General features: G+C 45.0%; 1 protein-coding gene across 25 annotated transcripts in view; it reads right to left on the reverse strand.

The window, feature by feature from the left end:
- TANC2 (tetratricopeptide repeat, ankyrin repeat and coiled-coil containing 2) overlaps positions 1-16255 on the reverse strand; it is a 282115-nt gene that overhangs the window by 42341 nt on the left and 223519 nt on the right. For all 25 annotated transcript variants that reach the window (XM_083809549.1, XM_083809550.1, XM_083809532.1 and 22 more), the window contains 3 exons: positions 13974-14205; positions 10757-10923; positions 8084-8691 (listed from right to left, as the gene is read on the reverse strand). In XM_083809549.1, coding sequence (XP_083665675.1) covers positions 8084-8691; positions 10757-10923; positions 13974-14205 — 1007 coding nt within the window. The remainder of the gene's footprint in view (positions 1-8083; positions 8692-10756; positions 10924-13973; positions 14206-16255) is intronic.

The following is a 16255-nucleotide window of genomic DNA, read 5'->3' on the forward strand; positions in this document are numbered from 1 at the left end:
GCCAGCGCTGTCTTGCACCACGTCCTTAATACCCTGCAGGAAAGGCAGGCTGATTGAGCGTGCGTGAGACTGAGCCAAACGGTAGTTAACAGCATCTTCAGCACTGAGAGATGTCTTAGAGCATCTTGTGCTTCATGATTCCGAACTTTGAAGGAAGTGGGAAGCTCTGTGCCCCCCAACATGGAATTAACGTCATCATTCAGGTAGGAAGTCACTGGTTTATTCAGGTAACTTTGACAGGTCTAATAGCAATGATCTCACTGATGCAGCTCAGCTGAAAGCAAAATTATGTTGAAGATCTGCTAGCAATCCTGCTGTCATTTTTTGTTCTCTAGGCTGTCTGTTATAAATTCCATAGGTACTAACTGTGCTGCTCCCATATTTTATCAAGTATGGGGAGTACAAGCCTCAGATTGTGTTACATACTTGGCTATCACAGAGAAAGAGTTCATCTGCAATTTATCTGGAATAATACAGCTGAACCTTTAACAGGACTTTGTCCTGGAGCAGCTCCCCACTAAATTGCATGAAATAATGGCAGTTGGGTGCCAGGAACTGCCCAGAGAAGCAGCAGAGGAAAAACAGATAACTGTGATGGCACCCCTTCAGGTTTAAGGTAACAAAACATATTTGCAATAATTTAAAAATACAGAACAATAAAGGAGAGAATAAAGCATTTCTGAACCCTTACAGAGCCTGACTTAATGAGATTAAAAAAGCAAGATCCAGAGAGTAAAGATGAAATTCCCTCGTCTCAGTTCAGTTCATAAGGCCTTTCAGAAAATCTGCTGGTTGCCACGAACAGATTACTTCGTATTCAGAGTAAATAAGTGATGTCCAAGAGCAGTGTGAAAAGACTGCTGGCATATTTAATAAACATGCTAGATGGGTAAAATGAATAAAAACCATCTCTCAGTAAGCTCTCTGGTGACTACACAGTCAACATGCGGACAAGAACTCAAAAGACGAATGGCGATGCACCTCCTGTTCTCATTTCACCCGATGTAATTTCAAATAAGCAGGATGATAAAAGAATGGGGAATGTGACTTGGAAGTGTTCTACTTCCATTTAACTGGGAGTAAATGAACTTGTAAGAAGGAAGGTGGAATAAAGTCGGGGCTCCTCTCTAGTAAACCACTGGAAGATGTTTCTGCTCAGAGAGTGAGCCTTAAGATTTGAGGAATGAAATAACAAGAACAAATTAAGCAACATTTCTTTCTTCAGTAAGCACTCATTTTGCCTCCAATTAATTCCACTTCTCCCTTTTTGGTGGCTCAGTGCCACAGAATGGATTACTCAGTGAATATTTTCTTCCATTTAGATGTAAAAATGGTACAGCATACAGAAGTTTGCAGTCCAGAAAAAAAAAAAAAAAAGATTTTATGAGGACAGTAACTCAAGACAAAATATATTCAAAAAAGCCTCGCATCTGAATGCTTAGGTTGCATGTCTAATGAGCCAGTTAAAGCAAGCTGCTCTGCTGATGTCCTTTATGGTGGCAGCAATCACATCTGCTCTTCATCTCATCTCATCAGTCATGATTTGTAATCTGTCTCCCATTTCTTCTCTTCCAATCGACACCGCAGCTGCAGCCCTGTCCAAGTTTCCAAGGAAAAACCTGCAGCTCAGGCACGTGGGTGCTTCGTTAGACGTGGAGCCACAGTGTGAATGAGCTCAAGCCTCCCTCCCCTCTACGTCCACCACCAGATCCTCCTCTGTACCCTGTCCTCAATTCCATATTACACAAATCCTTGCTTCTGACATTCAGCGAAGTCCCCGTTACAGCTGCCTGACTTGCTACTGATGGCTTTAATCATTCATTTTTAGCTCTGTATTTCTGCAGGAGCTTAGAGTTAACACCTAGAAACGTTGGCAACGTGGATACTCACATACAGAAGTCTCCTACATTCATTTGGTTGAGCTATTGCCATTCTTTTTACATTTCAAAATGCACCATTTACAAGTCAGGGATCAGAAAACTTTACTCTGGAAGCCTGGAAGTTGCATACTCAGTGTCAGCAGTCCATCGGATCTCCACTGCCTGGTGAGCAGCTTGTGTTTGCCCATTCAATGACGTGGAGGACATCATGATGGATTCATCTTTGTGATCCAAAAATATGGAACTCAGCTGCATTCCTCTTGATGAGGAAATTAAACCAGCAAGAAACATTTGACTGTCATTCTTATGCTACGGGTATAGAGGAATCCCTACTCCAAACCACAGGTAAACCACCGTTTCCTCCCCGCTCCACAGTTCTGCCAAAATTAGAGCTGTAGGAATGATGATAAAACACCAAATCCCACGGCGATTTGGTAATTAATGACACTAACTCAGCGCAGGCTTTGCACAAGCGCAGATGCCCGGACAGCAGGCTGGCTAGGGAACGAATTGACCTCGTGTATTGCGGTGACATGTGGCACGCAGCACGCAGCTGGGCACAGCGCGATGAACAAAGCACGACACGTCCCTCGGGGTTCTGCTGAACCTCCAGGTGCTCGCCACAGACCCGCGCCTGGGGGCACTCCAAAAAAAACACACTTTCAGAAAGGTAATTCAAGCAGCAAAGTAATGCAAAATAACAATGGAAGAAGCAGCGCTCAGCTCCCTGCTGCACCTCCAGAGCTGAGGCTGCTGCTGAACACTCACGAAAACCTGCTTATTCCACCTCCCTCCCCACAAGATGCTAGTGGGCACTGCATTATTTTTATTTTTCTGCATAAGTATGTAAGGGATTCAAATAAATAAAACCCATTATTTTGCTTCACCTTGAGATCAAATAGCACCTTTGCTTCACGGAGTGAAATCCATCCCACGTGAGTGCAGAGAGAACACTTCAGACACAGCCTGGCTTTTGGTGAATGCTTTCTTTCAAGCTAACAATAAATCTGAGCATATTTTAAGAGCTTTCCAGAATCTCAGAATATAAAAGAGGAAAACAAAAAGTTAACTAACCATGCACTATAATGACAAAGTCGGTGAGATACTCAGGAGCTAACTGTGGACGAGTTTTAAGAAGCTGATGTGTAATACAAAGCCCCCCTCCCATTTAAGTGTATGCTTTATCACTGAATTTTTATGATTTTCACTGACTTCTTTTCCTCCAAACTTTCTAAATTCATTCCCTTTTGACTGGGGATTTTTATTTGTCGATCAGATTAAGCTTAATTTGATTTGTCAATGAGATTAAGTGCAAAAAACACTTATTTGTTTCTAATTCACACTCTATCAGTCCGCTGGGTAATATGTAAAAATATTAACTTTGTGTAGGAAAAATCTCCACTTGCAGCTTGCCTCCCAAGAGAGAAAGGAAAATGCAAAATACCTACACCGTATTGTATTCCAGGACAGCTCTGCAGGAAACCATGGCAACTCGGCGTGCTGCGCTGGAGCTGCGCGCTCCTGCTTGGATCGCTGCTGCACCCCGAGCCACACAAGGTGCCTTTATTTAGGGCTGCAGGGACAGGAACGGATTCGGTTCGTGATGTGGAACACGAGGGGGTAGATGAGGAGCTGCCCTCGCCCTCAGCTCCAGAGACACCAGGACTTCGGCCTTTTTTTTAAGCAATATCCCAAATTGTCAGGCATCTTCTGATTCAGTCAATGAGCAGGAGGAAGTGCCCCCGATCAATTGTTGGTGCACTGAAACATTTACTGCAGAATACTGATTCCTCATACAGCATTTGTTTAGGTTTAGGTTTAGCATTTGGAGGTTTAGGTTGGAAATGAGGAGACATTTCTTCTCAGAAAGAGCAGTCAGGCATTGGGACGGGTTGCCCTGGCAGGCGGTGCAGTCACCGTCCCTGGGGGTGTTCAAGGAGAAAGGTTGGACGTGGTGCTTGGGGACATGGGTGACACGGGAAGTAGGGTGATGGTTGGACCAGATGATTTTGGAGGGCTTTTCCAACCTTAATGATTCTAGGATTCTGTGATTTCTGAGCTTGAGCTTTACCCCTACACCAGCCCAGTGGTGTCACTGCTGGCTCCCGACCCAGGGATCAGCAACTGGGTTTGAATGACTCCCAGTGCCTGCAGGGGCTCTCTTCAGACCTGAGCATTCAGCTTTTCTGGAAGCCTGACCATGGATATTCAGGATTGCAGACTAACACCGCATCTGGGATATTCCCAGATGGATTCCCAGCGGGATATCCCCCCTAGGAGGAGCTGTCCTCCCCCATCGCCACACCAGTGCCTGCTGCCCTCCCCGCTCGCCCCGGTCCAGATACGTGCACTGGAGGCTAGGTGAGGTGACTCCATGCTGCGGGTGGAAATCTCGGTGCTTCGTTTTGCTGAGGTGCCACTGCCGTTGGAAGGTCCCTGAGCTGTGCTACAAAGAGCCACTTTGCTAAGCGATGACAGGGGACACACCACCAGCTTGTGCGTGTGCCACCCTGAGAAGCAAAAGCCCCTGTTACGAGAGCCATATGCTGGCAACAGCATAAAGAGCAGCTTTTTCCTTCCTTAGCTTCCTGAACAAGAAAAGGACATCTGCAGATCTGCCCCAAAAACCTGCGTACCGGTTAGAAGAGCAGACCGGAAAGGACTCATCTCCTCCCACCCAGTTTTACTTGTCAGTACCGGAGACACCTCCCGGTGAGCCCATCACCCCGAGCTCCTTTATTAATCGACAGGAGGAGACACTTGGAAGGCACTCTTCCTCTGACCTATTTTAGCCTTTTAGCTTATGATGAAATGAATCACCCTTATTTCCCTCCTCTGACTATAAAGCAAGTCTAGACAAGCCACGCAGATGTTGATACTTAAATCTGGACAGGGTAATTTCACTTTGGGGGTCTGTATCTGGCTGCAGCTCTTTTACTGCCTCACCAGGGCAAATCACGTCTGTCTCCCTCGCAGTTCCTTCAGCAGCAGCACAGGGATAAAACGTTTTATTAGCATTGTAAAAGCATGCAAGATAATTGCATGGAAGTTTCTGATTAAGTCTAGGCAAAACACAGCACGGCATCAGATAAGAATTTACGTTAAGAAATACAAGTGTAAGAGCAAACACTCAGTAATCACCACTTTCTCCATGCACTAGTCACAAAGGATCGGGTCTTTCCCCTAAGATGTTTGATGTTATTTGTCAACTAAGGCACTGAGTTAATAGCATTACGCTGACAGGCAGGGGAAGTCATTACTCCAATGCTGGTTCGACTCTGACAAATGCTTTGTTGGTGCCCTGTTATTAAATGGATGCTGGGGGGTCTCTTGCAAGACAGGCTGTGGTGATTGTGTTCCCCTCCATGCCAGGCAGCCCTCGCTTGAGACAGAAAACTCACGGTGAGCATCCAAGGAAGAGGGTTAGCAACTCACCAGGCTCACAGGAAAATCTGGAGGATGGCGATTTGCTGCTTATCATAAAAGCCTAGAAAAACGTGGTAATTTCTGGACATTGTGTTCTTCCTCTCCCCCTCTTCTCCATACTCCCCAGAACACAGGAACTCGCTCTCATTAATGAAATGAGGAAGATTACCCCAGCTGCAGTGCTGCAGACACAAGGCCCATTATCCCAATTTCTTTCGTAACATCCTTACACCTGGACGCCCTGTCAGGGTAAGTCAATTAAGAGCAGCTTCACAAAACCACATTTCACTCCAAAGCTCTTCTCCTATGAAAAATCAGCCTTGGCAACCTGACTGTTGGCTGTATCGACATGGGGAGGTCAACGAGCTTTGCATTAACGGCGCATTTCTGCCCCAGCAGACGATGAGCGGTCCATACGGTTATAACGCCCTCCCAATTCCCGAGCGAGCAGAAAGGAAATCAAAGTTGCTGCAAACAAACCAACAGTAGGCAAATTTTCGTAGGTTACTCCTATTAGCTCAGTCAGTGGCAAGCTGTGCTTCTTTTAGAGGAACAAAATGGAAAATCATTACTTATCTTAATCGTTGCTAAGGGTTTACAGTGCTCTGAGCTCAACATTTCAATATCAGCACTTCCCTGAGAGCTGGACAGGAGGATTTTGAGGAGCACAACAGCAGAATCTCAGGGGGTCCTCTCTATTAATCACCAAAATGTATCCTGTTTCATTATCTACCATCGGAGTGTAATGCAATTAGTGTGCATTATACATTAGAGATATTTATTAGCCCTTCAATACGTATAGACTTGCACTTGAGGCACTGGGAGCCCATTACGTGCATTGCAACTTCTTTGCTTGCCCCTGGCGAGGAGCTGAGTCTGGTTAGCGTTGAACTCCTGCAGGGGTTTTGTTCTTGCAAAGAGCACGAGATTTCCCCATACGGTTAAAGCCAGCATTAATATTCCAGGTGAAATGGCACATATGGGACTCGAGTGATGCCCAAGAGCCTCCCTAAGCGTGTGACAAATTGTTTGGCGCAAAGAAGTGGAAGAGCAAAGGACCCAGCTCCAGCTCCGCAGGCAGGTGAGCGCGGAGCTCGCACAGTTTCCTCGCCAGGACAGTGCTGTGCCCGCTCTCAGCTTGGCAAGAGGGCTACAGACCAAGCCCTGCTCAAACTACAGCTCTGAGGGCAGCGCAACGTGGTCATGATGTCCTTGAATCCCAAGCAGAGATCCATCCTATGGTTCACCTCGTCGAGTGAACAAGGGCTGATCTGTGACTTCGCACAAAAACCACCTGCAGTGGCAAGCATGACTTCAGTGCAAAATCACCTAAAATGGAGCACTTCTGAGTTTCATTCTGAGGTTGGTATTCTGAGAGCTTGTTGGAAGCCCGTAACCACCTCAGTGAGCATCAAGAGGAATAGTTCTGGGCCTGGGGAATCAAAGCACCCAGATTATCCAACTGTCCTCGCCCGGCTGCTGACAATCTCCGTTGCAGCTGTCCGGCCAAAACCACAGGGGCCAGACAACACCAGCAGGGCTGGGAGCAAGTGGCCAGAAAGAGGGGCTGCTCTCAGCTCCATCGGCATAATCGACGTGTCCGCATTGCAAACAGGGTGGAAAAGCATCACCCAGTGACGAGTACTTAATGACTCCACGGAAGGATATTAAATAACCAACACTGATTGATACAAAGACACCTGCTGCTGTAAGATGCTTTACAGAGGGTTCACTTGATAGGACTATCACGCAGAACCCACTAAACCAGCCAAGATTCCCACTGGGAGGAGCTACATGATATTTTTCTACTGTAGCCTGTTTGCGACATAATTTAAAGTGGTAAATTACTTCGAGAGCGCTAGCAGCTATGTCTGCTTTAATCAGCTATTTGGTTCCAGCAGATACTGTCGTATTTCTTCAGGCTGGCCGCAGGATCTAGGAGATGCCCTGATACAGCCGAGCATCTGAGTGTTTCCCTGATTTTTATAATCGTATTTTAAGAGGTGGGCAAGCAAAACGGAGCAGAGCTTACAGGGATAAACTACTAGAATTACAGTCAGTGTCTGTTTCCACTCTTCAGCAGAAACAAAGATAACATTGTTAATAGTGATCACTGGGTTTAGAGAATATAAATCTAACCGTGATTAAATTCTGTTCTCTGTGAGCTAAGCCAGGAACTCAGCTGCTATCAGTACAGAGATTACGTATGCGTTTACAGTCCAGAGTTGTGAAGAGCCTGATTCTGTTCCTTATTTTGCTTTCAAAAAGACATTTACAGCAGGACTACGAGGAACAAGACTTCAGAAAGAAGCCAACTGCAAAAGACGTATCCACACTGTTCATCTTTCATCTCCTTATCCTCCGCTTCACATGGTTTCGCTACCTTTGAGGAAACGGAGGATGATTCCCCTCTCCAGACTGAGCTGGCAGGATTAATCTGCCAAAATGCAGCCACCCCTAGCATGACTCAGATGCCTGTATCTGAGCTAGTCAACTGGGACCTTCTGAAGAACAGCTCATCTCATTCTAAAGAAGACTATTACATTTGCCGGGTCGGTTTTGTGCCCAGGGAGTGCTTATTTCTTTCCCCGAACAATACAAAGTTGTAAGGAGACCAGTACAGCTGTAGTTATGTACAGTGCAGACACATCAAAGTCAGGTGAGATGAGTCTCATTCCATGTGCAACCTTGTAAAATGAAATGATTCAGATAACAGCACGAAACGCTTTTGAGACGAACACATTTGTAAGCTCTGATTCCTCAGAGTATCTGCTTACCTAGGATCACAGAGAAACTTGGTCTTTTCACCTTCTTCTCTCCAAATAAGCCATTCTCGAAAAGAGGGATGAACAAACATTCGCGTCATATCTCTACGTTTGATAAGAAACATAGAAAGGTTCTCCATCCTCTGCTGAAAGTCATCCCACTCCAAAGTGCCCTCAATGTTACCTGCATTAATGGCCTGAAAAATATGTTCATCTGTTAATGGGTGCAGAGATGCCACTGCCACATTCAAGAGAGGCATAACCCGATCAAAGGAAGACTGCGTTGGGAACTTCATATTGCACTGCAACAGGTAAACTTCTGACAGAGACACTGGCACTACTTTGTAGCTGGAGCTTTTTAGTACTAGGTATCCTTTCTCTATGAGATCAAAAGTGAGTTTTAGGTACAGGTAGGACCCTTGGCTCAAAGTCTTGAGGTGAGAACTGAGCTTGCCAAACGTAGTGTTGTCCATTTTGCCATTCAGCGAGATGTTGTTCTGGATCTCCGAGCTGCTGTGTATCCGATGAAGGATGTACGCCTGCAGGTCCTGGTCTATGGCTTCATTCTCTTCCAGTCTGTCCAAAAATATTCTATGGAAGGGCAACAGCTTAATTATTTCCTACAAAGAAAGAAAAAGAAGTATATTCATGCTAGGAATGTTTATTATTCATTAAGTAAACTTAATTCATATTACAGTAACACCTTTGAGACTCCTTTAAGACCTTCTCCATCAGGGCAAGCGCACAAAATGGCAGTTTGTGCCTTCAGGACCTCACGATCTCATCTATAATCAAGTAGTTTCTGCGTGAGACATGACTGAAATCAAAATGAAGGACACGGTTCCTAACACCGCATCCCTGGAAAGGAGTGGAAAACTCCCCCAGAGCAGTGCCCTTGTTACTCCTACCCTGCCCCATCCAAGTACTGACATGCCATCTCTCCTGCTGTCATTGCAGAAGCCCGATAGAGGGAACAACCTGTGGACAACCAGATGACAGATCTGAGACCAAAAGAAATTTCTCTGAAGCCAAGCGAAGGACCTCCTCCTGTCCTACTCTGCTGCTATCAACAGGGAAACGCACCGAAATGCGAGGGCAGATAACAGTGAGTACTTTCCAGTGCAAAACAAATATGTCTATCTGCTGCAAGATACCACGGCCAGGGAATCTCTCATCTGCTAAGCTCACCAATGCTTTGGGTTTTTGATAGCCCCCAAATCACTGAAGGCCTCTCCAAAGGAGTTCTCATGTGATGGGCTCTGTCGCTGTGAAGTGGGGAGAGAAATGACGCAATGGAGCTGGATAAGGCAGTTTCAGGAGCAGCATCCGACTCTCCAAAATAATAAAAAGGGTGAACACGGTGCAAAACTAAAGCTCGCCGTGAAGACTGTAGGGCTGCAAGAGCCCTAATTAAATGAGGAACTCAAGCCATCGAGATGCAATTTACCTACCATTATAAAAAGACTTCTTTGAAATGATGTTTAATTTACTCCGCTACCGAGTGACCCAGAAGCATGGCACAGAAGAGCAGATAGCCCCTGCTCTCCCGGTGTCTCGGGGAGCAGCTGCAGTTCTCGGCTCCAAAGGCAGCGAGCAGCAGCTGGCTGCCTGGATGGAGCTGGAACCAGCGCTCAGCTCCCTGCCAGGCAGACCACAGTAAATCAACCTGCGGAGCTCGATAAATATTAGCGAATCTCGGTAAAACTGCCTAATGGACCTCGGTACAAATGAACTGCACAGCCCCGTGCTAATGAAAAGTGGCTAATCATGGAAAAATGGGTGCTGTTCTGCGTAAGGTAGAGCCGCGGACACGTCCTTCTCCCTGGAGCAGCTGGGCCAGCTGATGAGCAGCTCTCATCCCAAGCGCATCTCATCCCTCTGACGTCTGTCTCCTCCGGGCTCCTGGCTCAAAAGCTCAGTGTGAGTGTTCCCACAACTGATGCTGCAAATCAACCGGCTCTGCTTTGAAACAGTTGAAATAGCAGATCTGTCCTAACTGGGTCATTTTGTTTGCTTCTCAGCTTGCTCTATTCAGATGAGCCAACAAAACAAGGGCGGCTCAATCCTGTGCAAAGGGAGTGGTGACGAGCAGCTAAGGCTAGGATGAAGGTAAAAAAAAAATAACAAAATAAATAAATAATAAAAAATAATAATAATAAAAAAAAGAAAACCTGCTCAGCTGCAAACTAAAATGAAAATACTTATGGATAACCCAAACAACATTCAGCCTAGAGCTTCAGCGCCTACTCAAGATATTCTTAATTGAGCTGAATAATGTCTTGTACCAACATTGACTCCTTCCGACGCAGTCGCACAAAGTGGTATGAAGATGCGCACTCCTTGGCCCTTCCACAAGGAGGAGAGGATGTTTTCAAGCAGTCTCCTAATATGCTTGGTGATTAAGTAGCCCCTTTCCATGTGAATTTAGTTCACATGAAATGAACTTGAATGATTCATTTTATTTGAACACGATGAACATCTATGGGCATAAACAAGTGATACCAAATTAGACCCTTGCAACTCCCTAGAGTCTGGGGACAGGAACGCAAATCCAAGTATAAAAAAGCCAAAGGGATAACCTAAAATACAGGGTCTTAAACAAATCCTTATATATACTAAGACATTCTTTATCAACACCCATCATGACAATGCAACAGTTTATCAGAATTATTGGACTCAGTGTACCTGTAGACTTGTCCTGACTGTCACCACCAGCTTCAGCCAGGAAGGGAATTTTCCAATCATTTTGCTGAGGAATGATACTATGGTGTCTCCATAATCTGGCTTGTGAAATTCTGCCTCATTTAAGCCATCAATTAATATGATGAAATCTTCATCGGGGATCTTCCTCTCTGAGATAAGAGAAAGAAAAAAGGCATTAATTTAAAAGGCTAAACATGTGACTACAATATACTGTAAAGTCACTGCAGTGTTTTAAAGTGTCATCAGATACTGCTAAAGAAGAAATAAAAATGCAGCAGCAGCACCTCTCTTATGATACACTAATTCCTAGGTAGGTTCACAAATAAACAATTTCCATTCTTCTAAAATAACATATTTTATTTCTGACATACAAAATGTAATATTCTACAAGTAAAACAGATATCCTTCCACAAAGTCCAATGTTATTTGATGTGAATCAAGATCCTTCTGATAAGTTTTAATAAGCACATTATCAGAAGTTCTTTGTAATTTTGGTATTAAACTCACAAATGACGTCAGCCTCTACTAATTTTTGAAGGCTAACCAAGAAATTCACTTCCCCAACACCTCCACACCATTCCGATTCTGATGTCTGCACTTCATTTACTTAATTTATTTTTGCACTTGATCTTATTGATCAAGTAAGGTCTGGACAAGTGTTTTGAAATGAAAGCAAACCCGATTCACAGGCAAAACAATTATTTGAGGAGAGTAAGCCATCACTCTGCAGGTGCGGGGCTGGCTGTACAACATTTTGAAGGTTACACTGGCTGTTTCCAGCGCTGTAAAGGAGTTTGATCAGAACTCTGCAGTCAAAACCACTTTTATAAACAAGCTGGGGGGAATAACCAGATCCCACAAAAAGCAAGTCACGACCTTTTTAAACTTTTTTTTTTTTTTTTTTTGCTGCGGGTGAATGCAGTAACCAAAGTGATGCATACAATGAAGTCAGTGTTTCTAGGTCAGACGCTGAGAGCTGAGTAGAGTTTTGGAACTAATGATATATATTCTTGTGGACTGGGATCTTAAGCTCAAGTGATATCTTCTCAAAGGTAATCTTGTCTAATAAACACAGTAATGGGTGGGAAATAGGACATCCGAGGCTACTGTCGGCATAAGCTACTGACGTACTACAGGTTCTAATCGGTATAATGTTGGCTCTCCTTTGTAAAGTACCAGGGATAAACCCGGCTAACAAAAAAGCTCAGTATTCCTGACAGCTGATCAGCTTTTCTCTTTGACTGTAAAGCGCACCAGGAAATTTTCTATAAAAATCCAGCACAAAATGTTCATCGACAACGCGAGCCGTCTGTGGTATTCCAGGGAGGACAGAAACGCGTAAACACCTTGCTTTCGGTAGCGCTGAACACCAAAATCCCATCTTGTCCTTGCCTTACGCTACCAAGTTGCATTTATTTCTGAATGTGCTGTTAATATCCATACGAAGAACACACATTTTGCATGAAATTCACTAGAGATCCTTTTTCAGTTAACTTTTCAGTAAGCTTATTGGATATGCTTGAAACTACACTTTATGACTCTCTGAAATCCTGGAGTGAATATGGAGCACGAGTTTTATGCTCATATCTCATGTTTCTCATAAAGCCTGAGGGAGAGGGAAGAAGGCAGGGAGAGGGGAAGAATCAGAACTTTGTTCTCCTATGTATTATTTAGATTCCTGGCGATTCAAAAAAATGTATTTGAGAAACATGAATCTGAGTTTCTCAGTGACATTCACCATTAATGGTTATGCAATAATTTTGCCCCAGTAGCATTAAAGCTTCAACAGCACCTTGTAAAAGACCTGCTGATATATTTACAGAGTCTTAAATGTTATGTATTTTAAAACCAATTTCCAGACACTGTTCATTTTGTCACAAAACACTTGGTACAAATCAGCTTGCCAGCACTCTCCATCAGCAACGTTGAAAGATGAGAGCCCTGATCACTGGCTCCATCAGAGCTGCGTCAAATGCCGAGCCCAAAAGGAAACAAAACTTATATAGAAATTTTTTCCACCCCCCAAGAACTTGGGACCAGCTGAGGGCCAACCTGCTTGGCAGGAAAAATAAGCATCCTCTGAAACCCTTTAAAATCAAGAGCTGGAACGCCTCCCAAGGAGTTACTGCAATAACCACAGATTATTTTCCTTTAGAGCAGCGGTTCCTAAACGTATCCTTTTTCTGCCAGGAGTGTTGGGTGGAAAGGGTAGCCACACTACTCCTACAGTGACATTTCTCCATGCCAGGAAAATCAACTGCTGTCGAGCTGTGCTGGCTCGGGGTGTTCTTGTGCCTGGTAGAACCACGCGAGTTGGACTCAGAAGCTCAGGGCTTGGACGCTTTGTTCTGAAGAGCTCATCTGAACAGCAGGGCTTTGAATCTGGTAGAGGCTGCACCTATTTCACGTCGGTTCGAACACTGGGATATATGCAGGGTCATAACAGAAAATTATCTGAACTATTTTTGCGGCCGACGACTTAGAGCGTGCCACTTTGATAAAGGCAATTTTGCAGGACAACACAGCCCTGAACTCTGCAACGCTCTGCCAGTTTTCATGGCAACAAGCGGAGATCTTAAAGGTAGCGATTGTCACAATGAATTAGTTGCATCTTGAAAGAAAAGGAGACAAAATCAATGCTCCATTGGAAAAAGCTCTGAAATCAGTAATCAGGATATGGCCTGTTACCAGCTGCCCTAGAAGCTTTAGACAGGGTGTCTATAGACTTTTATGGTATCAGCTCTTTTGCTGAAAGCTTCAAATTCTCAAGAGCCCACTAAATAATGACAGGGAAAGGGAAAAACACTCACCCCCTAAATAAGTAAATCAAAACACATTGCCATAAGCAGGGCTGTGCATGGAAATTGTTGCTTGTTCTCACCTTCAGAGCTGCAAGGCCACATTTGGGATGGGGAAGAAACCAAGAAAGCAAAGTCAAATGCACGTTTGCATTAACATTTCATTTGTGGCCCCAAACTGCACCCCAGAAGAGGGATTAACCCTTTGTGTCCAAACAAGCTTGATGGCATAATCTCAGCTTTTCTAGGTCTCACCTCTTGCCTGCAGCTCTTGGACCGCAACACGGATTAATTTATTGCTTTGTTTAAATGCTCAGATGCATCTAAGCACAATATTAAAAAAAAAAAAAAAAAGGTGCAAGGGAGCTAAGGGAAAGGTGTATGGGGTGTATTCACAATACCTTTGTGCAGATTCTCCAAGGGCTCCAGGACTCCCCTCCGAAAGGAGGCCATGGGGTCTTGGACACAGGACCTCAGGCTGAGCATGCTCTGCAGGTGGGGCTCTCGCAGGAGCTGCTCCCTGTAGGCGACGAACTGCGGCGAGCGGCAGAGCAGCGCGGCCACGTTGTGCACGAACTCAGGCACCAGGCAGGTGTAGGCATTGTCCGCTTGGCAGTAGTGATAGGCGACGACCTGACAGAGAAGAAAGGAACAAGAGCGCACCTTCGTCAGACACGAGTTAAAAGCAACATTTTGCGTCCGGCGGCTCTGATGTGTTCTGGCAGGCGAAGTCTTTGAGAACACCAAGTGTTAACCACCCGTGACAAGGATCCAGATGAATCGGCTGGTGAAAACAGGCACTGATCCTGAAAAGTGACTGGACCTGCCACTTGGGGAATAAATGAAATTATGCTGTAGCTGCTCATGGAGACGGACAGTGACAGTAGCTGACATCTCAGAAGCATGGCACCGAGCGATAGGATTGTGCTCCAAGCTCCGTGGAAGGACTTGGCATCAATAATAACTTGTGATTGTTTTCTTAAACTTACTTTTTAGTTGCTGCTTGCAAACGTCAAGCTCTGTAGACGCAGACACGCGGCACTAGCTGGAAGAGAGTACCTTGCAGCAAGGTAGCATCTGCAAGTGACAGATTCCCATGAACAACAGGGAATGCCAGGCTTACTATACATTACTCATCCGCTGCGATAGAGCTCTTCATTCAGAAAACCAAGTCAAGAAAAAAAAAAAAAAGAAACCTTCCTCTTTTCCGAGGTCACCTGCTTTTCCCAAGTCTGCCAGCACCCACCGAATTCTGCCCGCCTTCTCAAATCTGCAGAAAACCAGTGCTATCTTCGCAGTCTGATCTGACAATTCTCTTGGTTTCTTTTTCAAAATAAGAAAAGCCCCCAGACCTCTCTTGGCTCGCAGAACCCTCAGCAGACTGCTCCAGTCCCACCCCACCGAGCAGCTCACCCCGTCCTTCGCCAGGAGCAGCATCCTCGGTGCCAGCCTGGCCATTTGGTGCCAGCGTTGGCCAGGTCAAAAATAAAAAGCTTTTCTGCAGTGCTGCTCCCATTCACTGCCTTTTCAAATGCCACTGACAGTATCCAAAAATATCAGAGTGAAGCAGGCGGGGGCAGTTTGCCACCACTGCCCTGGAAAAGAAGCCCGTGCTGTCCATTGCTGCAGCACAGAGCACTAATATTGCAAAATAAAACACACTTCTGAACTCGGGGAGGGTGGGCTTTTTAACCAAGGACATGATTTGCGTGGCCTATCTGTATCTGATACCGCTGGGTATCTCTGGATGCTGTGTGAGCTCTGCAGTGTGGCCAGGGCTGCTGGCTGCTGTCTGGATCCGTCGGTCTCTGGACCACGTGGCTGCAGAAGATGGCACTGAGAAAGCAAAACATAAGGCCGGGGGGGTCCTCAAACATTGCTGGCTCAGCACTGGCTTTTCATTTTAAATAGAAATCTATGAAATTACCGATGGGATATAATGCAATAATTTCCTTTTGCAGTCAAAACGAGGTGTGATGCATACAGTGATGATAAAGCTAGGCTGCTATTTGGAGCATCAAGTCCTAAAACATGTGCTTAAGCTTTAATGGATATCTCCAAATTCATAACATAATTTTTGCTACCAGTCAGTTAAAATATAGTGTATCCCCTTAGAGAACAGCACCCGGTAAAGCCATAATAAAGGCAGTGATTTCTTTTCAGCAATATCATTTATCTGGGGATTAGGACTTGGGGACTCCACAGCACGAAGGTCCTGAGCAGCCCTCCTTTGATGTATCACGTTCCCGGTAACAGAAACCAAATTGCTATATATGCAGAGCTCTTAATTCCAACACACTATGTACAGAGGCACAAAAATAAGGCCTCCTCTTTAGGAGAGGCTTACTAACTTCTTCCAGGAACCTAAAGAGCCAAGTCATGGAAAAGGGGACGCAGCCAGTACCCCTGCAGAGAACGGTCACCGCTACTTATGGGGACACACTTCCTTCTTCTGGAACATATGTGCAGTTACAACTCAGCTCACAGAAGCCCCTTCACATACGTTTTTGATACTTGGGCTGGATTTATTCACATATTGGCAAAGCCTGAACAGTATGATAGATGTAGTGCTTAATACATGGATCTGAAGACAAACCAGTAAGCAAGGAAGATTTTGGAAAGGCAACTACAGGATAGGCACTACAATGTTCTCACAAATGCAACTGCGCCAGAATTTCATCTT

The sequence above is a fragment of the Anser anser genome, assembly GCF_964211835.1.
Source record: "Anser anser genome assembly, chromosome: 23".
Taxonomy (NCBI): domain Eukaryota; kingdom Metazoa; phylum Chordata; class Aves; order Anseriformes; family Anatidae; genus Anser; species Anser anser.